Source organism: Caretta caretta, chromosome 11 (genome assembly GCF_965140235.1).
Source record: "Caretta caretta isolate rCarCar2 chromosome 11, rCarCar1.hap1, whole genome shotgun sequence".
NCBI lineage: Eukaryota > Metazoa > Chordata > Testudines > Cheloniidae > Caretta > Caretta caretta.
The window spans coordinates 37,656,479-37,680,016 of record NC_134216.1 but is presented as its reverse complement, the minus strand read 5'-3'; the positions used below and the strand labels follow the sequence as shown (position 1 = coordinate 37,680,016).

Genomic DNA, 23,538 nt, shown 5'->3' with positions numbered 1-23,538 from the left:
AACAGGTTTACCCCCTTCCCAGACTTGTCTGGTAAACACATTTAAGTCATAATTTCATCTTATGTTCATAACCTCACACATCATGTTGCTCCATCCATTTCACCATGATATTATTGACAAGCGAGTTGTTAGTTTTCAGCTGATATCTCCCAAGGTATATTTTGTACAAAGACTATTATAGTAGTCTATAGGGTGTGAATACGGGGTGCTACAGCATTGCCAACCCGAAATATTCAAAAATCATGAGTCAGACCTCCCCCCAAAAATTTTAGGTTGTTTTAATTTATCTTCTGGTTTTTTAGTCTGTAGGGGTCACATTTTCAAGTTTTTCTCTGCAACCATGACTCCAAGAACTGGAGCTTTAAAGAAAACAACCGTTATCATGACACTTGTAAAATTAGAAGAGCTGGAGCAATAGTGGGAGCATTTCAGAAAGTACTCGGTGGTAGTAAATTCCCACTCACTGCTAGCAATAACTTGACTCTAACTCCTGTCCTGCTCCTTCTTGACTTCTGTTTAAGCGGTTGGTAAAGGAGAGTACAGGTGGTTCACTTGCAACAGCTCCCACCATCACACAGCAAATGTTGGAACACTCAAGTTGGCTGAAAATTTGAACTAGCAGAGACAACCAGCATTTTGGGGTAGGTTACTAAACAATTTCCTCCCCCTTTCTCCCCTAATGTAACCAAGATTCTGCCCAAGTAATCATACAGGGTTGTTTTAAGGATTTTGAGGAAGGTTGTGAGACTTTGGGAGATATGCAAGCTTAATGGACTTATCTGACATACAAAAGTAGAACGTGTGTATTTGTGTGAGTAACTTTGATCCTCTCTCCCATCATTCTTTTGCTGCAGAATTGGAGCCTAGCTTCTTGTTCCTTTTAGTCTTAGCAATTGGGCTTGGTTTATATTGGTTTACAATTGCCAGAATACCTTTCATAAATTTATAAGCTTACATAAGCCATGCCCAGCTCATCGGTGTTTACCAGTATCTTGCTGTAAACCTATCTTTCGTTATTTGAGTACTGTTTTTACTGTGTTATAACAATTCCCTGAAAAATTAGAACAAACCTTCCTTGTGCTCTGATTCTGCAAAACACTGAAACACATGCTTAATTTTAAGCACCTGCTTATGTTCAGTTTACTGCTGTAGAATTACTCACATGCTTAAATTTACACATGTGTATGTACTTTGCTGAACAGGCATGGGATTTCACATATGCTTAAAGTTAAGCACATGGATAAGTGCTTTGCTGAATCAGGACATCAACTGTTCCTGTTCCGTAAAAAACAAAACAAATTAGACCCTTCCAAACAGCTTAGAGAAATCTTAACTATCATCTTCTACAGAGAGTGCCATAAAATAAACAAATTACATTTTAAAATTACTATAATTACAATACAGTAGAATTTCACCTAAATAGACTGTACCAACCTCTTGCCCTTTTCTTCAGTCATAGCCAAAAATACTCTGATTAGATAGCAATTCAGTCAATCCAGCTGCAGAGGAAAAACATTCTTTCTTCCATCTCTTCTGAACTTTCATTTGTTGCTGCACTCACACCAGCCCCAACCACAAGAAATGGTTCTCTGCCTACCATCCCATGAAATTGGAAACAAACCCTACAACACAATGTAACCCATCTGCTTCCCAAATTAATTCAACTAGGTCCAAACCTAGCATGTTTACAAATTAAAGTATTTTAAAGGGTGTTGCCATATTTGACTCAATTCACTGAAACTATTTTATTTATATATAAACTCCTGGTATTTCACCTCTGAAGTGCTGGTATTCCAGAGAATGCTGCCACCTTACACACAAAGGTCTAGCAAAAATCAGTCATAGAAGTACTATGGTCATTTCTCTTTAGCCTGATGTTCAAAACATTCATAGTCTATACTTTATGAATGGTAATGCTCTGCTCCTCTTACTCCCTCCTTTTTTTGGATGTTAAGAACTGTTACTCTCTTGCTAGTTTCACTTTGTTCTGGATAAGTTTTTCTTTATTTTGTTCACTTTTATTCATTGAAATTGGTGAGGTTTTAGAAAAATGACCCATGTTTCTGGATTCTTGTATGAATGAAGTTGCCCTATTGTCTCATTCTGCAATAGTTTAGAATATTGGAATTGCTATGGGAAAATACAAATAAACCCTATGAGATTTGTAGTGAATGCTTTAGAATTGGCCTGGTTTATACTTCTGTTGTCAGAATATTCATCAGTCACTTTGATGACTGTTCATAACACTCCCTTTATTTAAATGAGGCGGAGAATGAATGTTTACAACAAAGGTCATTCAGAGCTACTGTGTAAAGCTATGTATGCACAGGCACAGAGATTGGTACAGATGAATCAGAATAAGAGCAAAGTGTGAGTGATCTGTGATCAGAAGCTCTCAGATTTTTTTACAGCCTTACTCAGTTTTCTTGTGATTTGTACATTTTGAACAATAATGTATATCTTTAAGAAAACATATTTCTAAACACCATATTTAAAATGACCTCTGTTGCTCAACATACTTATATTTTATAATATTCTTTTTTGTGTCAAAACATAGGAAATAGGAGAAACATTTTCAACTGGGAAAAAATGTAGTCTGATTTCAAACCAGCCAAGACTAGACATTCTCCAACTGTTAGACATGAAATACCCTCCTCCAGCTGTCTCAGTGAGATAGACACCTCTAACCATTTGCTATTCTTTAAGAGCCTGATCCACAGGCTGTTGAAGTCAATGAGAGACTTTCCATTGATTTCTATGAGCTTTGAATCAGGCCTTAACCCTGGATCGATCTTCCACTACTCCTAGGAGATATAAGGCTCATGCTCCATGCCAGATAGTTCTTTGCATGGAATCAGTTTTGCTTTCATGCCAGGAAAATCCCATTCCAGGTACTGCTGTTGGTCAGAGAATCCCTCTCCTTTTTACATTCCTGAAGTGGGGAATGAAATCTGGTAGCTGTTGGAGACAGAGTAGGAGGTCTGGCCAGGAGAGTGGGTGTCTCCACACAGAAAGTGTTTCGGAACCAAGCTCAACGTCTCAGCAGCCACAGAATCTCTCCTCCACCGAGCAGAGTGCTCCCGATTGGCTCCTCCTTAACTCAGGAAATTAGCCAGTCCTGAAACTGTAAAACATCTCAGGAGTGGCCAGCCTCTGAAGAGTTAATGGCAATTTGGGAGAAGACATCTAAGCTCATATTAATTTTCCCTGGTTCTCCCAAGGTCAAACGTATGAGTTTTATGGGTGATTGTTATTTCAAAACACTCAAAGCCAGCTCCTCAGCTGGTATAAATCAGTGTTGCTCCACTAAAGTTAATGGAGTTACGATGCTTTTTACCAGCTGAGGACCTTGTCTTCAGTAAACATTTAATTTAAAGAAAATGTGTAATGCACATGACCACATCTTGCAGCCCCATCTCACCTTTCTGTAGCTCCTATGTGCAGGACAGGAGAGCTCCCACATGCGAATTCATTCACGTGGTTTCGGCATGTATCCCAACAAACAGACACTTATTCACTGAGTTTCAGCCTCATTTGTCTCTGATTACTCCTGCTTTGAGCTCTTGGACAAAGTCTCAGAGAGCTCTTAGTGCCAGCTTCATTTCCTCCCATCACTTACCTTCTTTTGCAATTATTGGCTATCTACCACTATTACCTCTCTCCTTTCTGAAGCATGTTTGCGAGGGCCACCCATATGATTTGCTTAAGGATGGCACGATGCTAGAAGTAGAAATCTGGTCTGGCTTTGGCCCTGGTAGTATGTGATTTACTCTTTCTCACTTTATTTCTCTTACAACAGGAAGGAAATATCCCTGTGGTCCATATCTTCTCTCTAACCTTGTTATGTTCTTTGAGTCCTCTCTTCCTGTAAGTTAATTTCCTAGTTAGAGGAAAGACTTATTTTTCTTTTGAACTTTTGTTGTTGTTACTTCATAAGATAATCTTCTGACAGAAGTATTAACTTTTCAGTGAAAGTAAACTGGTTGCACAGGTATATGTTGACATAAGTTACATCTGCCACTCTTATATCCTGAAGTTCCCCAGAGAGTAGTTATCAGTGGTTCACAGTCATGCTGGAATGATGAGTGGCATAATGAGTGGGGTCCCGCAGGGATCGGTTCTGGGTCCGGTTCTGTTCAATATCTTCATCAGTGGTTTAGATAATGGCATAGAGAGTACACTTATAAAGTTTGCTGATGATACCAAGGTGGGAGGGGTCGCAAGTGTTTTGGAGGATAGGATTAAAATTCAAAATTATCTGGACAAACTGGAGAAATGGTCTGAAGTAAATAGGATGAAATTCAATAAGGACAAATGCAAAGTACTCCACTTAGGAAGGAACAATCAGTTGCACACATACAAAATGGGAAATGATTGCCTAGGAAGGAGTACTGCGGAAAGAGATCTGGAGATCATAGTGGATCACAAGCTAAATATGAGTCAACAGGGTAACGCTGTCACAAAAAAAGCAAACAGCAATCTGGGATATATTAGCAGAAGTATTGTAAACAAGACATGAGAAATAATTCTTCCGCTCTACTCTGTGCTGATTAGGCCTCAACTAGAGTATTGTGTCCAGTTCTGGGAGCCACATTTCTGGAAAGATGTGGACAAATTGGAGAAAGTCCAGAGAAGTGCAACAAAAATGATTAAAGGTCTAGAAAACATGACCTATGAAGGAAGATTGAAATAATTGGGTTTGTTTATTCTGGAGAAGAGAAGACTGAGAGGGGCATATCAGTCTTCAAGTACATAAAAGGTTGTTACGAGGAGGAGGGAGAAAAATTGTTTTTCTTAAACTCTGAGGATAGGACAAGAAGCAATGGACTTAAATGTAGCAAGGGAAGTCTAGGTTGGACATTAGGAAAAACTTCCTAACTGTCAGAGTGGTTAAGCACTGGATAAATTGCCTAGGGAGGTCATGGAATCTCCATCATTGGGATTTTTAAGAGCAGGTTGGACAAATACCTGTCAGGAATGGTATAGACAATACTTAGTCCTGCCTTGAGTGCAGGGGACAGGACTAGATGACCTCTCAAGGTCCCTTCTAGTTCTATGATTCTAAGTAATTGATCAGGACATGCAGGAGAACAAAACACAGGCACAAGGATGAATTTTAAAGCAGAAGGCTGAAATGTTATTAACTTTTTTTAACTTTAATCTCTCCCCAACTCACCCCAAAACATGTATTTGGGTACAGTGCACTGTTAAACGGCTTCATGCCAAATAACCAATATTCAGGGTTGTCCTCTTCAGACTAATTAGGATTCCACTCAGCTCTGAATATACTAATTTTCCCACTGTAAAGTTTAATGTGGGTATTAATGAAAGGAACCTTAATTTATGAACACTAAAGGTCTCCCCTTCTTGCTCCGTGGTCCCCAGGACATTTCCTGGGTCTCTCAGTCATGTTTACCTCTGGGAGCCATCCTCTGAGAGCCCCTCACCTACACAGGACACCAGCTGCAAGTGGTGACTAAATTATGAACTCCACTTCTAAACTTACAACTTTTAAACACTGTTCTTATGCCTTATTAACCTTAAACCAGGCCTATGGGATGCTGCAAGAGAGGTGGAAAAACCCAACAAACACCTCATTTCTGTGGGGGGGGGGGGAATTCTTTCCTGATCCTAAAAACTAGTGAGCACACAGACCCATAGCATCATAGTGCAAACTATACCGCCATTATAGGGCAGGGAGGGCAGAGCAGCAAATGCAACAGAATGGCTGCTACTTACTCTGAGGGCGTCACATACTGCAAGGCTCAAGCGGAAAAGCACAAGAGAATAAACTCTCCCTTGTCCACCAGAGACCAGGCAATAGCAGAAGGGAGAGGTAGAATCTCTCTTCTCTTCTCTTGCTCCACTTCTCACCTAGGCACAATCTCGATGTGCATTCTGGATAGGGGAAGAGTAGGGAACAAAACAACTGAACTTGACCCTCTAATTCCACCCTTCCTCTCAGAACTCCAGGGGTTGTCTTTCCCCTGTTGGTCTGATCAAACATTTCCTACCTCACTGAGACAGGGGACCTTTCAGGAAAGTGTATTTAACTTGTTTGTACAAAAAAATTAGTTTTGCGGAAGACAAATTTATAAATATTCTATTTTTTATAGTTTACCATAATCACAACAGAATTTCAAAATATTCTACTAAAGGCATTTGAAAATTTGACATGGCTAAATCCTGAGTTCCTTATTCAGTTTTTTCTCAGGCAAACTTTAATGAAATTGATTCTACAAGAGTTTGCCTGAGTAGAAACTGAGTTAGAAACTCAGGAGACGGCCCACAAGTAGTAAAAGTGTATTAAGAAGATTTTGGGAATAGGAGGAATAAACAAACTGCATGGCTTATATAGTCCCTCCCATGGAAAAACATCTGGAAGATGAAAATTTACTTGGAAAGAGCTGTGAAAAGACACCACATCATCCTGTCAATTATGTGCACCGAGCTGCACGTTGAAGAGGCAGTAGATATGACCTAAAATCCTTGGAGGCTGAGACTCTGTAATGTCCGAAGCCATCTTCTAAATCACAGGGTGTCCGCGGCAGTTCCATGATTCCCACCTCCGCAGGAAATCCAGGCTCCATTTAAGTCAATGGGAGTTTTTCCATTGACTTGAATGGAACCAGGATTTCGCCTCAGATGTACAGCTTGCTCCCTTACTGTGTTGCCTATACTTCCCTATCAGTGGTTTGGTCCTTCAGCATGGTCCACAGGCTACTTCCATCCATCAAAGTTCTTATAAGGACACCTATCACCATAGTATCTGCCTTTCGTGCAGCAATCTAATTACACTTGAAAAGGATTTCTTACATTTCATGAGCATGGTCTGTGGTAGTTGAAAGACGTATATAGTATACAACTTTGGATGGGAGAGTCCTCCAACCTACACACAATCACAGCCCCACATTTGGGCAATGTGCTGTACTCTTGGAGATATCCTGTGCTGCTGCTTAAACATTTGTAATTATTGCAGGAAACTGGCTCCAAGTGATCCCCTCTGATCCAAATTACTCCAAGTGATCCCCTCTGTTGCATAGCAGAGGAGAATGTATGGATCAGTGCTTGCAGAAATGGATAGTTTTGAACACTGTATTTTGGTTTCCCTACACAGAGATTTTTCCACATTCACTGTGACAAATATCCTCCTAAACTAAAATGATTACAGTCTGAATATTTCACAATTGTTTTAAAAAAAGTAGATGTAAAAATATTCAAAAGAGAGATTTTATAAAGTGCTTTTTTATTATGCATTTGTCAACAGTTAAATGATGTGTTGCTATTTCATGCAAGCTAGAATAATGTTAAGATAGCAAAAACATACTATGCCATAAAAGTGTTAAGGATAAAAAGCGCTAAATCTGAATAAGATTGTACAGTTTTAAATCTAAAACTGAGAAGCTGGTTTATCTAAAATTATTTTTGAAAAAATTAGTAAAATAACCTCTGTTTTACTCCTGTTTTCCTGCATCTTGAATATTGTCCCAATTCTACATGTGATGTTCTTCTTCATGCCATTTCCTCTACATTTTTACACACCTTATTTTTTGCTGTCATGCAACATAATGCACAGTAAACATCTCAGTGCTCCAAAGGGACACGATAATTTCAGAGAGACAGCAAAACTATATAATATCCATTATTATTTGCCCATCGGTTGTAGCCCCTGTTTCATTATTATTCCATTTCAAACCAAGTACTTCATGTTGTTGCTAGAAAAATACTTTTCTAATAAAAGCTAACAAGAAAAATTTACATAATTTATCATGGAGAAACAGCTTATTTACTTATAGAAATAACAATGCATGAAAAAAAACTGTAGAAATATTTTTCCTTATTCTTCTGCACACCAGGTGCATTACTTCTTAGTTCATTACAAATGATAAAGAACAGTGTTGGAATTAATGCATGGATCAGCAGGAAAGTCATATTTTAAAATATTGCCTGCAGCATAAAGAATTGTAGAAATACAAATCATTTGCATCCTGAACTGAAAAAAAACCTCATCATATTTTTGCCTCTCCATTGACTGAAAGATAATTTAAGCAAAAATAAAATATGAATAATTGGTGATATATAATACAAATAAACATTCATATATAATCTCTGTATATTAAGTTCCTTAAGAAGTGCTATAGAATAACTGGATTACAGAAATGCCTAACTCACTAATTGTAGACATAAATAATATTTTACCACATACTTTTTGAGTGATAATTTTAGATGATCATTTGTTTTATTCATAATCATCATAACATCTATTTCTTTTGATTTGCTCTTCTACAGTGAGATAATCAGACTTGACTTTATCTCCTTGAGATGATGGAACAGCTATATATCTTGAGCTCAGTAAATCTGAACTTGTGCTTGTGCCATTTGCTGACACTTCTGTTATTTCACCTTCTTGACAGATATTGATATCATGTAGTTCCATATCAGAATTCCCATGTTCTTTTGAATATGGACTGGAAGCATTTTTAGTTATGTCTACAGAATGTAACAGACCAATGTCTAAAAACATGTCACCTTTTTCAGGAAAGCAAGGTGTTTTCACATTATCACATAAAGTAGTATGTAAGCTATTGTCATTTTTTGATTCTTCCCCAATGCTTAGCAACTTGGTATCAAAAGGGAATGTTGTATTAGTGGTTTCCTTTAAAACTAATACGTTGCTGGTACCAGATTTTTGACCAGTGGCATCTGTATTAATTTGAACAAGACTATATGAGGTAACTTTATCTTTGGAGTTTTGTTTCTCAAGTGCAATATTTACAAAATCTCTAGAAGAGCTTTCTTGAAATTCAGGTATACCAAGTAGTTCTGCATTTCCTGGTTGATTTTCTAGCTTTTTAAAAGCATATTCAAACATGGTGCGATTTGCATGGCTTAATTTTGTTACTGGATTAGGTATAACTGAGAGAGAGGTTTCCTGTCTACAGACGTTCAAGTGTGAAAAAGTTGTATAATTATTATTATTACTCATATTAAACTCTTTATAATTATCTAGTACTGTCTCCTTATCAATATTAGTAACCTGTAAAACTTCTACCCCACAAGATTCATTATTTTTTTCATCTTGCTTCTTCTCAGCACTCTGCAGAACCACATTACGTTCATTAACATCCATTCCACTTTCCTCTCTATTCTCTGATCCTTCTGTTTCATTCATCTTATCTTCCACATTCTCATTTTTTTCATCTATTTCCTTACTGCCTACTTCAGTTATCTTTGCTTCATTGAAATTTATAACTTCTTCCTTCTCAGACATAGAACTAAAAGATGACTGTTGATTTTGTTGCGAGTCAACAATGTCATCCTTCTTTTGTTCTACTTTCTCTCTGAGATCACTATGGGTATTTTCTAGCTGAGTTTCATTTTTATTGCCTAGAGGTATATTCGTGTATGTTCTGGAGGCTTCTTGTGCAAAACCTTCTGGGGGCCACTTTGGCTTATTCATTTTAACCTCTTCTTCAACAGAAAATGTTTTTTGGGGTATCACATGATCTGTAGAAGGAGGCCATATAATTTTTAATTTGCCTCTTTCTGTAGATCTTTTCAAATTGTCATCCAGAGTTTCAGAATGCACATATTGAATATCTGAATACAAGTCTGGTTCAATTTCTGTATTAAGCTTAGATTTGATAGTTGTCTCATTATTTGGATTTACCTCTTCAGCATGAACATTGCCAACTGAGCTTGTTTGGTCTTTGGAACTCCATAATTCTTTGTGTTGCTTGTGTCCAAAACCTTCATCATAATTTCCTTTAGACTTGAAAAGTTGCTTAAAATGGGGTTTACAGTATGCTTGTCCATGGAGAGATGCGTAATTTCCCAAGCTGTCAAATGGAAGAAAAGTTGTTTGATAGCATCTACAGATCTACCAAGAATAAATACACCAAGAATACTCTATTTTAGTTGACCTGATAAGTACTCAAAAATTACAGTATCTATAGATATCTTTATGTATATTTTAGCAAAGAAAAAATAACATTTATTTTTAATTTTAATATATGGTTCTCACCAAAAAAAGGATCTTTAGTATCTGAAACTTTATGTATTGTAAATTCCTATAAAAACTAGAATTTTTGGTAGCAAGGACCTCACTTTTATATCATAAAATAATAATTAAAATATATAGATGATTATTTCCTACAGCTGTAGAAACACTTTACAGTAAATGGACTAAACTTAATGAAAGTATAGGCTACAAAGAGGAATGATCTCTAGCACTTTATGTTTATGCTTTTTTAAAGTTCCTGACAGTTGCTAGTGTATATGACAACCACTGAAGTCCTCTTTATTTTCCTACAGAACAGGTGGAAAACATGCAGTACCATCCAAGCTTCTCTTCACTTCACTATTAGTACACCTCAGCCCTTTTCTGGGATGATAGGATTTATTCGTGTGCATGTTTACTTAGGCCTGGATCCTGCTCCCAGTGAGGTAAAGGGAAAAATTCCTATTGACATTAGAAGTACAGGATCAGATCTATAATCCTTGCCTGGAAGAGCTTCCAGCTCTCTTGACTTCTGATCCAAAGCTCTATCTGTTGGTTAGCATTGATAGGAACAGGGTGGCCAGTTACAGCAGTACTTGGACCTCAAAAGCAGATTTTCTGTGAATGAATTGGTAGTTCCTCCTTACCTTAACTTACTGCCGCAGTGGTGACATCGGAAACATGATTTATGAAAGATTTGCTTGTTGACAACTAGACATTCCATTGGATAAACTTTCTTTTGACAAAGTATGCATGTTTCCTTTTCCTGAAGTTGCAGTTTCTAGAAATAATATTTTATAAAGGTCATATATTGGTCCTCAGCCATTTGTTAGAATGTATTTCTAAAAGATGTCACTTTATCAGTCCATGCACAAAATGAATGGTTTATATGGAAAGCTGCAAAGCTGATTGATTTTTGTCAGTTCATCCATGAATTGATAAGTAATCTACAGATTTTAGGGATAAACTATAATTCAACTAATTGTAATACTTTGAAAGCAAAATCCTGTTTACTTTTTCTGGTGAGTAGTTTCATGAATTTGAATAGGACTTCACTTCAGGAAGCCAAGCAGAATTTGGCCCTTTGTATGTAATAAACATTTGTTTCTTAAAGTGAGAAGGTATCATAAAAAGGAATGTTAAGTTGGACTGAGTATGTTTATATAGAACGCACCTCTTTGAATCTGCAATGTCATTTAGAGATATATACGCAGAGGGTGAATGTTTGAAACTGTGATTAGAAAGCTTTGCTTAATTATGCCAGAAGCACATCAAGGAACTTCGTTACTGCATTAACCTGAAAGCTACACGCACATATGTCGCAAATATGATAGGGATATAATTATTTGAGCTTTTTACAGTTTTCATGTTCATGGCTGGTGTTTTGTTCAGTTAATTTGCAAGAAAGAATTAGCTACAATACTGATATTAGCTAACTATATCAAATCCTTTCTTTTATGAAGCATAATTGATTGTAAAGGAAACTAGCTATACTCCAAAGTACAAAGCACCAGTAGAAAGTTTATTTCAGGAAGGTGAGGGGTAGGAAGAGACGGAGATAACAGACAATCTGCAGAAAGCTACACTGCTATTCTGTCTTGATTTATGAATTGCTATAAAATCCATGCTAACAGGCAAATACAAATAACACAGCATTATAGTGGGCTAAATTCTCTGCTGATGTAAATGGTGCTGCTCCATTATCAACAGAGTTCTGCACCCATTTACACCAGCAGAGAATGTGACCCGCTTTACTGTTATATTATTTGTATTTGCCTGCTAGTACTGATTTTATAGCAATTTGTAAATCAAGACAGAATAGCAGTGTAGAATACACAACTGTGCCTATATCTCCTAGAGCTGTGCAAAACATCCAAGGAGAAATTAAAAATCTTCAAAATTTGCTTAGAAATTACCTGAATGCAAAATTTTCCCCATAAGTGAATAGACTAATCAAAGCTGATTGTGAAGTTATCTTTGTACTCATGTCCCTGAAAATTTCAAACCACTCTTTGCAGTACAGTCTGGATTTAGTTTCCTGTTGTTAGCTTGAGGGGAAGGCACATGGTTGAACTCACACAATATTTTGACAGGTTCCCTGACTGTCTAAGGGATGTCCACACGAGGAACTGGGTTGTGTGATTCCCAGCTCAGGAGACATTCCCATGCTAGCTGTGAGCTAGCAGGCTAAAAATAGAGCTTAGCTATGGCGGCAGAGTGGTGGGAAGGGCTAGCTGCCCCAAGTATGTACCGGTCCAAGATGCTAGGTATGTACTCAGAGTGGCTTGCCCCTCCCACCACTCATGCTGCTGCAGCTATACTCTGTTTGCAGAACACTAGCTCAATCAGAGCTAGCCTGTGTATGCCTCCTCGAGCTGGGAATCACACCAAGTGTAGATATACCCTCTGCTTTAGAAATATATACCTAAGCTAGAGACAGTGAGTGTACTAAGGCTATGTCTTCATTGTGCAGTTAACCCAGGGGGCAGGTATCCTGTCTGAGCACCATAGTTAGCCTAGCGTGGGTGTGAGCAACTACACTGCAATATAATATAATTAACTTAAAGCAGCTCCAAATTTGGGTCAGTGGTTTTTCTGTGTGGATGGTTGAGAAGGTTGGGCTAAAATACAAGTAAGACCCCAAATTAACTGTGCAGTGAAGACATTTTTGATTCATTTTCCCAGGCCTGGATGGAGCACTGAAGCCATGGGGACCCAGGCCTCTGTGGGAGAAGGAAGTGTCTCACAGAGTGGCAGGGCCCTTAGAGAAGAGAGAGGAAGGGGATATTTCCCTCCGAACAATGGACAGTAGTGTGAAAGTGACTTTTGCATTTTTGTGTATTTCAATGCAAGATAAAATTTCAGAAGAGTATGAATTTGCCCAACAAGAAATGGCAAAAGTTTTCACATTAAATTTTGTAAACTTCTTTACTTTTGCACACATTTAATTAAAACCTACCCTAAACAAAATTCATTTTGTTCAAATTCAAGTTTTGTGATTTAGCAAACTTAGAACAGATGCATATAAAACATGCAGATTGTTATACCATTATCGCTGTGTTTGATTGCAGGCAAACACAGAAGTCACTTAACTGTTTATCTCAGTTAAAAGCACAATGCCAGCTATTTGCTGCTGTAAGAAATGAAATGCATTCTATACATATTTTTGTTCCAATACTAATTCAAATGCAATATTTACCTTGGCAAGAAAGTCCTTAAAACTCTACATATCAGTATTTGTTAGTCACACACTCAGCACATCACTTAAAGCGTTTGGAAAGGGAAAATGATTAAAGATTGCTGAGAGAAAAAGAGAGAGCAAAAGTGAGGAAAAGTTTTGTTAGTTTTATGTTACTTTGTTCTTTGATTGTAAACACACTTTTCATTAATTGCACAATATACTGAGGTTGAATCACTTTTTTAAAAAAGTTATTAAGGTTTCTTCACACTTTGCATGCTTATTTACCACTGATAAATGCTGATTCCTGGTGGAAGCTACTTCTCACTTCAGCTTCAGAAGTATCTGAGACACTGTAGCCAAGACTATTAAACACTCTTTCACTTTCCTGCCACGTCTTCTGAAAATTCCTTAGTAGTTCTTCTGGTGAATCAGCAGCAGAAATATCCAAAATGTGTCCTGAGATTACATCTTCATATGTTGGAGGTGCATGCTTGAAGCCAAATCCTGACTGCATACCATCAGCACTTTGTGATGTAGAGGTGGCAATCCTTGATTCAGTGACTGTGTTGGCAAATCTACCCAGACCAGAAGCATGGTCAGTATGACACTTTGCTTCCAAGCAAACCAGGGGTTCAAATGAGTGCTCTTTATCTTCACATTGCTTTTGTTTATAAGATATACCTTTCTTTGGGTCTCTTGGCTGCCTATAAGGAGAGTTTCTGAAGGTATCTTTTTGCTTTTGATTCTCCAGAGATGTCAGTTCAAATTCATCCTTGCTAAATGTGTGTCTGTCTTGTTTTATTTTGCTATTCATTCCACCCCTTTCGAAAACTCTTTTCTTTGATTTCACATCAAATCCTGGATTGTCCTCTGATTTCCCTAATAACATATCCATTTCATCTACACTCTCATAGTCTACTCTTTCAACTACTGTGACTGGTTCCTTTTTTGTATGTCTTATTTGCTCAGATGCTTCAAACCTACGAGTAGGCCCTGACTGGTCAATTTTAGGGACCTTAAAACTTACTGCATGTGGCTTTAAGCTTTCTGGAATGTTTACTGGATCTTGGTGCGTGTCGTTGTTGTTTTTCTCTGCTTTTCTATTTTCTTCACATGTTTCTTTTATGTCCTTTACTGTACCAGCAGTTACTTGAGATTCATTTATCATTGCTGAGGATAAAGGCTCCATCATAGCATGTGTTTCAATCTTAATTTGTCTACGAAGAGTTGCAGGAGATTTAACAATCTCTGATCTTTTTTCTACAACTGGAACTGGTGTTACTGACCAGTGTTGTGTTACTCCTTGAGATAGCTTTGCTGTGGTGCCTTTTAGTTTGGCCAGTTGTTCAGAACGGCTCCTTGGAGAAGAGGGGGAAGAGGCTGGCCTTCGAATTGTAGATATTGGCGTTGCAGATCTGCGTGGTGGGGGAGGAATAGGAATACTTTCTCTCTGGATGGAAGATGAAGAGAGTGCTTCCTTCAGAGGAGATTCTGTCCGTTTAGATTCAATTGTTATATAAGTAGGTGATGGCGATCGCATTTTTAATGCTTGAGAAGAAGTTCTGAATTCTGTCTGTTTGATTCCATTGGACTGCTGTATAATTTCATGGTGCACTGATTCTTCTTTTATAACCTCTTTCATTTGATGTGAATCTCTTCTGTTGGAGCCAATGCTGATTTTTGATATTTTCTGTGACAAGCTTCCAGAACTAACAGAGTCATTTCTGGATTTCACTGTTTTTGTGGCCATCATAGCTGTCTGGATTGTGTCTTCACATGAGGCTAGTATTTTGACTGCTTGATCTTTAATATTTGATAGCTCTTCTGTCATCCTTTCTAAATTATTCTCTGTTGCAATATGAACTATATTTTTCTTTCTTTCTTGGTCTATAAGCCATACTGGGATATTATTTAAAAATATCTGAAATGCTTTCATACCATTTTTATTTGGCTCAGCTTCAAACTGTTTCACTCTTGACAAAACTTGCTGCAGTTCCTCCCGTTTCCTTAAGAATTCTAATATATCTACTGCAAATTTTTCATCGTTCAGCTGAGATCCTTTTGATGGAGGAGAAAATAAAGGTTTGCTCTGTGTAATCTCTTGTTTTGGATCTGTCTTCTTCATAAGGACTTGTTTTAGTTGTATGCCCTTGTCTTTGACACATTCGCTTTCTTGCAGACTATTATATTGCTGGGATAACTTTTTATTTTGATCTTTATTTTCAGAAACACACACATTATTTTGCTCAACAATTTGAGTCTGTGAGTCATGACGTGTATCAATTACGTTTTGCTTGACTATTTTCTCTGTTGATTTATTCTTAAACTGATCTTGTTTTTCTGGAATTGTTACTTTTTCTTCTTTTGGACAAACTAATACCTGGCCCTGATTTACTACTTTAGCCATTGAGACTTTCTCATGCTTGAATTCTCCTTTTTCTGTTTCTTTCTCATTAACTAATTTTTGTTTCACTTGACTGCCATCTTTTTGGCTTACTTCTTGCATATTCTCTATGTGTTCTAAAGGTGTTTTTTCTCTCAGCACCTTTCCATCAACATGCTTCTGGTGATATTCTTTTGCAACACTTTGTTTTTTCCTAGCGTTAGTACTTATGTCTTCTCTCTGTTTTTCCCGATTTTGTTGTTTGACAACATTTTGAACATTAGTTTCCTGTTGTTTTTTGTGAGTCTCAGAATCTTTGTGTGTTTCATGTAAGCTTTGATCTACAATTGGAAGCTTGATAGTTTTAACTTTGAAATGAGGGGAGATAATTTTATTTTTGGACACGTGCAACTGCTCCACAGTCTTCAGCTGCTCTGCCTTATGCAAAGTATGTTCTTGATGGATTTGTTCCATTTGACAAGGTAAATTATGTTTTGTAAGATCCTTTGAACCTTGTGGTACTTTTTCTCTAATATGATCTTCTGCTGAGGTTTCTAAAATGTTTTGAAGCTGCTCAGTAGCTGATGATACTATTAATGATGCAGAGAGTTGTTTACCTTGAGATCCTGTTGCTTGTAAACTGACTTGAAAGTCAGAATCAGAGGGTGTCGTTTTTTGTGGAGTTACAGGGGGAACTGAACCTTGTAAAGGAGTTTGATCCTGCTTGCTTGATTTTTGAAATGGTACACAATTTACTGACTCTGTTTGAACTGGACTTCCCCGAGTCTCGCTGTTTGTTCTGGCAGTCTCATGACAAAATCTTTTGACTTGCACTTTCTCCATCTCCTCCCTTTGCTGTCTATATTTTTCTTCAGCAATCATTAAAGGGGTTTTAAATTTTCTGAAATAAGGTTTCGGTTTTATTTGTGTTGGCTCTGCTGGAAGGGAAGGAGATCTTTTAAGAGGAAAGACCACTCTTTTCTTGGCCAGCGGTGTCTCTTGCAGAGCTTTGGGTGGAGGATTAATCACTTCTGAAACAGATGATGGTCTTTTTACCCCTTCTGTGTTTGTATCAGTTGTCTCCTGTTTCTGTTCATAGCTAACCACATTCACCAGAGCTGTGGAATTTTTGCTTTCTCCTGCTGCTGTGGTAATATCCATTTTTCTGTGTGTCTGAAGAACAGTTAGTTCAATTTTTGGAGGCGTTTTAGACTTGTTAATGTCTAGCCCCTTAGAAGGCTGCATTTTGAGGAATTTATTTGAAGATGGAACCCCAGCTGGTTTACCTGATGATGTTTTAGCCCGAGCATTAAATTGCAGTGGCTCAGGCAGTGACTGTTCTGGATATTTTGGAAAATGTTCTCTTTTTTGCTTTGGTTGAGAAGTAGGAAAAATTACCAGGGGTGGGGGCGGGAGCGGTAGAGGGAGATGGGGCAGAAACTCACTTTCAGATTTGTCATCTATCGGTGGTGGAGGAGGAGGAAAATGATCAAACTCAGTTTTGGTCTTGTCGATAGGTGATGGAGGTGAAGAAAACATATGTCTATCAGATGGCATCATTAATGGAGGTGGGGGAGGTGGCAGAGGAAATTCAGTTTCAGATGATGCTACTGATGGTGGTGGTGGAGGAGGGGGGGGTGATGGTGGTGGAGTAGATGAGGAATCTATTTCTGGCTTATCTTTCCCCACAGCATTCTTGGCTGGATTTACAGGATTTTTCACTGCAAGTTGGAAGTCTAATTTAGCAGGTTCCACTTTAGTTTTTCCTATAAACTGTCCTACAGGTTTCTTATTTTTCTGATGAACATCTCTCTTTTGCTTCCTTTCAGTTTCTTTAAATTTATTGAGTACTTCCTGTGTGACTTTTACTTCTTGTTTGTTGTTTATATTCTGTTCTGCTGTCATGGAAACTACAGCTTGCCCCAGCTGAACGCTTATTTCATTCTCTGCAAAAACGTCTCTAGAATGCTGAGCTTGTTTTGTTTCTTGCTTTAGAAAATGGCCAGTGGCCTTAGAAATCCCACTAGCTGGCATTTTAATTGGTTGTCGTGTAGTTCTGGATTTGGAGCAGTCAACATCAGTTGACATTTTTGCCTTTTGTGTTGTCTCCTTCTGACAGCTTAGGTTGGAATATTCATTGTCTTTATGCTCATGAAGTAGATTCTGTTTCTTTTCAGCTATTTTTTCTATGGACTGCACACCACTGGTGGTGCTGTCCCTTTTCAAAGCTCTACATGTCTCTGATTTCTCTGTTCTCACATCTCTCTTAACTTTACCACAGAAAGAAGACTGGCTGGTCACATGTTTTGCTTCTTTTTTTACATTGCCCTGGACTCTGCTTTTATCCTTTGATTCATCCACTTTTTTGATGACCATGTGTTGAGAATTAGATAAACTTTCTGAATGTTTTTTATCTACATCAATTGACTCAGTGCTCTGTTCTTGTTCTAAATGGATCTTTCTGTTACCTTGTCTACCTTCTTTGAGGAAAGTCTCATTTTCAGCATGTGTTTCCTCATGATGTTCAGGGACAGATTTAACATTCTTTTGCAGATTATGTAACCTGTTACTTTGGTGCTTGGCTATATGCTGTGTCTGGATGTTGCTTTTTATATCTCCATGACCACTTACTTGAAGCTGTACCATTTTCTTTTCTGCAGAGTCTTCTAGGATGTTTTGTCCAGCAGTCTGAATATCTCCTCTGATTACATCTTCTGTGTCTACTTGCTTGAAAGTCTGCTGAGCTTCTTTTAAAGATCTTAATGTTGACTCAAGGTCACCTCGAACAACCTCTTTTTTCAGAACTTCAGTTTTTGTGGTTATTTCTTTTTCAAGGGACTCAATGGCCTGCTTAATATCACCAGGGATGACATCAGGCTTCTCTGTTTCTTTCAGTTGATAGGCTGATTCTTTACGAGACTTCAGTATTGTGAGAATGTCGGCTTTTATCATTTCTTCCTTTTCTGTAACTGTTGTCTGATTTATGGCCTGACTGAGGGAATTTAAAGTTGCTTTCAAATCACCTTTTATAATATCTTGTTTACGTACATGATAAGATGTATTTTGTGGCTCTGTCATAAAATTTTTAACTGCATTAGCCACATCTCCAGGAATGATGTCAGTTTCATTAACTGTTCGTTGAATCTGAAACTTCTGTTTCTTTAGTAACAGCTTTGTGCCTTCTACATCACCACCAATTATTTCCTCCTCCTCCTCCTCCTCCTGTTTCCTGGTTGTAATTGTTTCAATTGACCCTGTCTGAAGTAGTTTCAGATAATCCAAAGCTCCGGATTCTATGCATGTTGTGAAAAACTGAACGTTGCCTCTCTCTGAATCATCTATTTTAGCTCTTTGGGATATTTTATTATTCATTGTGGAAGACAGAAGGTTGTGAATAGTATGTTTCACATCACCACCTATCACTTCATCATGCTGGATTTTATTGTCAGCCCTTTTGTGAAGGAGAGAATAGAGTGTCATGTTAATATCACCTCTCTCATTTTCCTGAATTAAAATTCCTCGTTTTACAGAACTATCCTGACTAAACAGGTTTTTTATAGCTTGCTGTATATCACCTTTCACTATCTCTTCTTTTTCAACATGAACATCTGTTGATCTGGTCAATAATTGAGCTTTGGTCAAATCGACATTGCCCTTTTCATCTTCATTTATTGTAATTTCTCTTTTGGTACTGCTTCTTTTGGACAATAGGTTCATCATTATGTTTCCTAGATCCCCTCTAATAATCTCTTCCTTTTGTATTTTAGGAGTCTCTTGATTCATTAGTTTATATTTTGCCATTCTGACATCTCCAATTTCATCTTCCTCAAGGATAATTCCATGATACTCAATGACTTTGTGAGAGTAAAGTTCTTTTAAAGTTTCTTTGATACTTTTCCCTATAATTTCTTGCTTTTCAACCTTATTTTCATTAAATTCATGGAAAGGTGTCGTTTCAAAAAGCCATGTTGTTGTCTTTACATCTGACTGAGGAATTTCTTCCCTGGTTATTTTTATTTCACTTTCATCAGTTTCCTTAATGGAATCTAAAGGCTGGTTTTCAAAAAGCCACACAGCATGCTGAACATCACCTTCTTGCACATCTTCCTTTGTGACTGTCTTGACATCTTTATACTCTGACCCTTCTCCTCTAATCTCATCCACAGTGTGTGTTTCAAATAACCAAGTGGAAGTTTTAACATTGCCCCGTTGGATTTCACTGACACTTACTGTTCTTACATACGTGCCTTTATTGAGTCTTTCAGACTCAAATAATTGTTTGTTGGCCTTCACATCACCACCTTGGACATTGTCAATAGTGGGCACAATTAATTTTTCATCATCTGAAATTCTGTCGAGTGGTCGTGTTTCAAATCTGTATCTGACAGAGCTCACATCTCCTTTCTGAATATCTTCCTGGGTGACAGCTCTAATAACATACACATTATCTGATTCATTAATAGATCCTAAAGGTTTTGTTTCAAACAACCACCTAGTCCCACGTACATCTCCATGAATCACTTCTTCCTTCTTAACTGTTGTCACTTCATGATAATACCCTTCTTTGTCTTGAATTGCATAAAGTGGCTGGGTTTCAAACAGCATTCTGTAGTTTTTCACATCTCCCTTTGTTATTTCTTCACTAATAGTTTTCTTGGTGGTGGTATCTGCAGATCCATCTTTAATCTGGTCTAACGAAAATGTCTCAAATATAAAGCAGCCTTTTCTTACATTCCCACCGTGTATATCTGTAACAGTTCTGACTAATCTACCATCTTCTTGGTTCTCTTTTATTGCATCAATAGAATGGTTTTCAAAAAGCCATCGGCAATGTAGAACATTTCCTTTCTGTATATCTTCACTTTGTACAGTTTTAATTTTTTCCAAAACTGCCTCTGAACTGAAATGTATGGAATCTAGTGACTGGTTTTCAAATTTATATTTCATGGTGGAAACATCCCCAGGCTGGATATCAATTTCCACTACTCGTTTGAATTCCTTTTCTTCTTCTCCTTGTATATTTTCTAGATTTTCTGTCTCAAAAAGGAAACATGCTGTACGGACATCACTTCCTTGAATATCCTCCTGATTCACAGTGTGTAATTTTACTCTTGTTTCCGATTCATCTTTTATTGCATCAAGCGGCTGGGTTTCAAAGAGCCAAGTACAGGTTTTGACATCTCCTTTATGTACCTTTTCACTGTCAGTCACTATCTCAACCTTGTCATACAGTGATTCCATTGGCTGAGTTTCAAACAGCCATCTACACATTTTTACATCTCCTTTAATAATGTCTGTAGTCTGTTCTGTTTTACTTTCTTCGCTTTCCATATTGTTAAAATATTTAATAGAATCAAGAGGCTGAGTTTCAAACAACCATTTAGCTGTTTTCACGTCACCTGATTCTACTTCTTGTGAAGATATTCCTTTGATAATCTGGATTTTTTTAATGCTCTCATCAAATTGGTCAACAGGCCTTGTTTCAAACAGCCACCTGCAGCTTCTTACATCACCTCTTAAAACTTCTTCTTGTCGAATTGTTTTAACTTCATGATATTTCCCAAGACTATCTTGAATTGCGTATAATGGAGTTGTTTCAAAAAGAGCTTTATTCAACTCAACAGTTCCTCTCCTTATTCCTTCCACATGGATTTTATGTGATTCATCATATTTACTTAAATTGCTTGATTCAAATATATGTTTGTAGCTACTCACATCTCCTCTGTCAACTTCTTCAAGTTTCACTGTTGTTATAAATTCCTTTCTTTCTTCTCTAATCTGTTCAAGAGGTTTAGTCTCAAAAATCCATTTTTGATGTCTCACATCACCTTTTTCTTCCTCAGTGGCAACCACCTTTTGAAGCTTACCAATATCTGGGCTATCCTTTAAAGCATCCATTGGTAGTGTTTCAAATAAGTGTTTAGTAGTGCTTACATCACCTCCTATTATTTCTTCAGGTGGCAGATGAGTTGGGTCATCATTATCTTTTAGGGTATCGAGAGGTTGAGTCTCAAAAATCCAGCATTTTCTACAGACATCAGCCCCTAGAATAGCTTCCTTCTTAGTGACAGATACTTCTGAGTCCTCCTTGATAGTATCCAAAGGTTGTGTTTCAAACACCCACTTTGCCTTGTGCACACCACCTTTGATGCTTTCCTCCATAGAGATTCCACGAACAACTTTAATTTCCACAGGATCTTTGTTAATCATATCTAGGGGCCGCGTTTCAAACATCCAGCGTGCTGTTCTAACGTCTCCTTTTTCAATGTCTTCTCGGTGAACAGTTTTAATCTCCAATATTTGACCTAAGATGTCTTTAATAACATACATTGGTTGAGTTTCAAAATGCTTTATGCTTCTCTTCACATCTCCTTTAATCTCTTTAAGCTCAGATTTGAGCTGCAGCAAGTTAACTTCATCCACTGAGTGTAGCTGCCCAAGTTTATCCAGATGCTGGGTTTCAAACATGTACCTCACAGTTTTGACATCACCTCCGGTAATTTCTTTAATGAAAGTTTCATCTTGTTCATTGTCATGATGAATTTTATTCATTGAATCTAATGGCTGGGTTTCAAACATCCACGTGGCTGTGCGGACATCTCCTCTGGATAAATCTGGAATTTTGTCTGTGTTTTCTGCAGAGTTTGAAGAATGTGTACCCAGGGCATCGATCGGTTGTGTTTCAAACATCCAGGTAGTATATTTTACATCTCCACCTGCAATGATTTCTTGATCTGCTATGCTTTTAATGTTGCTCAGTTCAGGAGATTCATCTTTGATTGAATCCAAAGGCTGGTTCTCAAAGACCCATCTCATAGACTGAACCTCTCCTTTTAGGATTTCATCCCATTCTAGGTATTCTCTCTCAGGGCTCATACACTTCTGAGGGCTATTACGAGTGTTTTCAAAGACATATCTAGTTTGCTGTACATCTCCTGACACATAGCTGCCTATTTCAACCTTACTAGATACAATATCAGAAACTTCATTAAAATATTCTTTTTCTAAATTCTTTCTTAATTCTGGGTGAATATGTTTGTATAAACGTTTTAATTCATATAAATTTCTTTGCTTTGAATATAAATCTTTGGGGATTGTGGGCTTTGCTGGAGAGGTGGATGGTTCAGGGGACTGGGAAAACTCTTTCATTTCTGATGGCACTTGTAGTATGTTTGGTGGGGGAGGAGGGGGAAACTCTTCTGTACTTCCATATTTAGGGGAGTTGGTGTAAGCTGTAACAGCAGCAGCAGTTCCATATTCTGTTTTTTGTGTCACAGAAGTTTCGTGTACTCTACTTGCTGAAGCAGTGGCAGTAGAAGAGAAGCTCACTGCAGGAGGCCATACAGTTTCTTGGAACTCATTTTCAATCTTTAGGGGACAAAATTAGTATTTTAAAGAAATAATTTCTAAGACCACAACTTTTATTCATTCTATTCAAAGGGCTTAGTCCTGCAAGATGCTGAGCAATGGGATTGCAATGGGAGCTGAAGAGACCCAGCACCTCCAAGAGTTGCTCAGAGCCTTGTAGAATTGAGCCTAAAGGGAACATGCTGTTTTAACACAGCCTATATAAGGAAGGTAATGTACTTATTTCAAAGAGATGCACAGTGATTTTGCAGCTTTGCTTTCTCTGCTGCAGCCAACGCACATTGTATCATTTATCAGCAGTTTATATTTGTTCCATTCATTGATGAAATTGATATTCTCTGCATTTACCTCTGATGAACCAATGTGTCCACCAAAAATTTTGAAGAAAAATAATATTTTTTTCACATGAGTCAAAGGAGAGAGAGAGAAGATTGCATGCAGCAGAGGAAGACAATGGAAAAACAAAGATTTTTTTTAAAAAGCTTTACTTTTAACAGTGTTTATCATATAATATAAATATATTTGTTAGATTTACTTAATATAATTTTCATTACTTCTTACTTAATGTGTATACAGTTTCCAAACCCATCCATGCTCCCACAATTT

At 37.5% G+C, this 23,538-nt stretch overlaps 1 protein-coding gene across 1 annotated transcript in view; it reads right to left on the bottom strand.

Moving 5' to 3' along the window:
* Positions 1-9,703: 9,703 nt before the first annotated feature.
* XIRP2 (xin actin binding repeat containing 2) overlaps positions 9,704-23,538 on the bottom strand; it is a 158,872-nt gene continuing 145,037 nt past the window's right edge. Inside the window, exons 8-10 of the mRNA XM_048869980.2 lie at positions 13,467-22,932; positions 10,648-10,781; positions 9,704-9,839 (exon numbers count right to left, since the gene is read on the bottom strand). Of these exons, the coding sequence (XP_048725937.2) occupies positions 10,687-10,781; positions 13,467-22,932 (9,561 nt within the window). The 3' untranslated portion in view covers positions 9,704-9,839; positions 10,648-10,686. The remainder of the gene's footprint in view (positions 9,840-10,647; positions 10,782-13,466; positions 22,933-23,538) is intronic.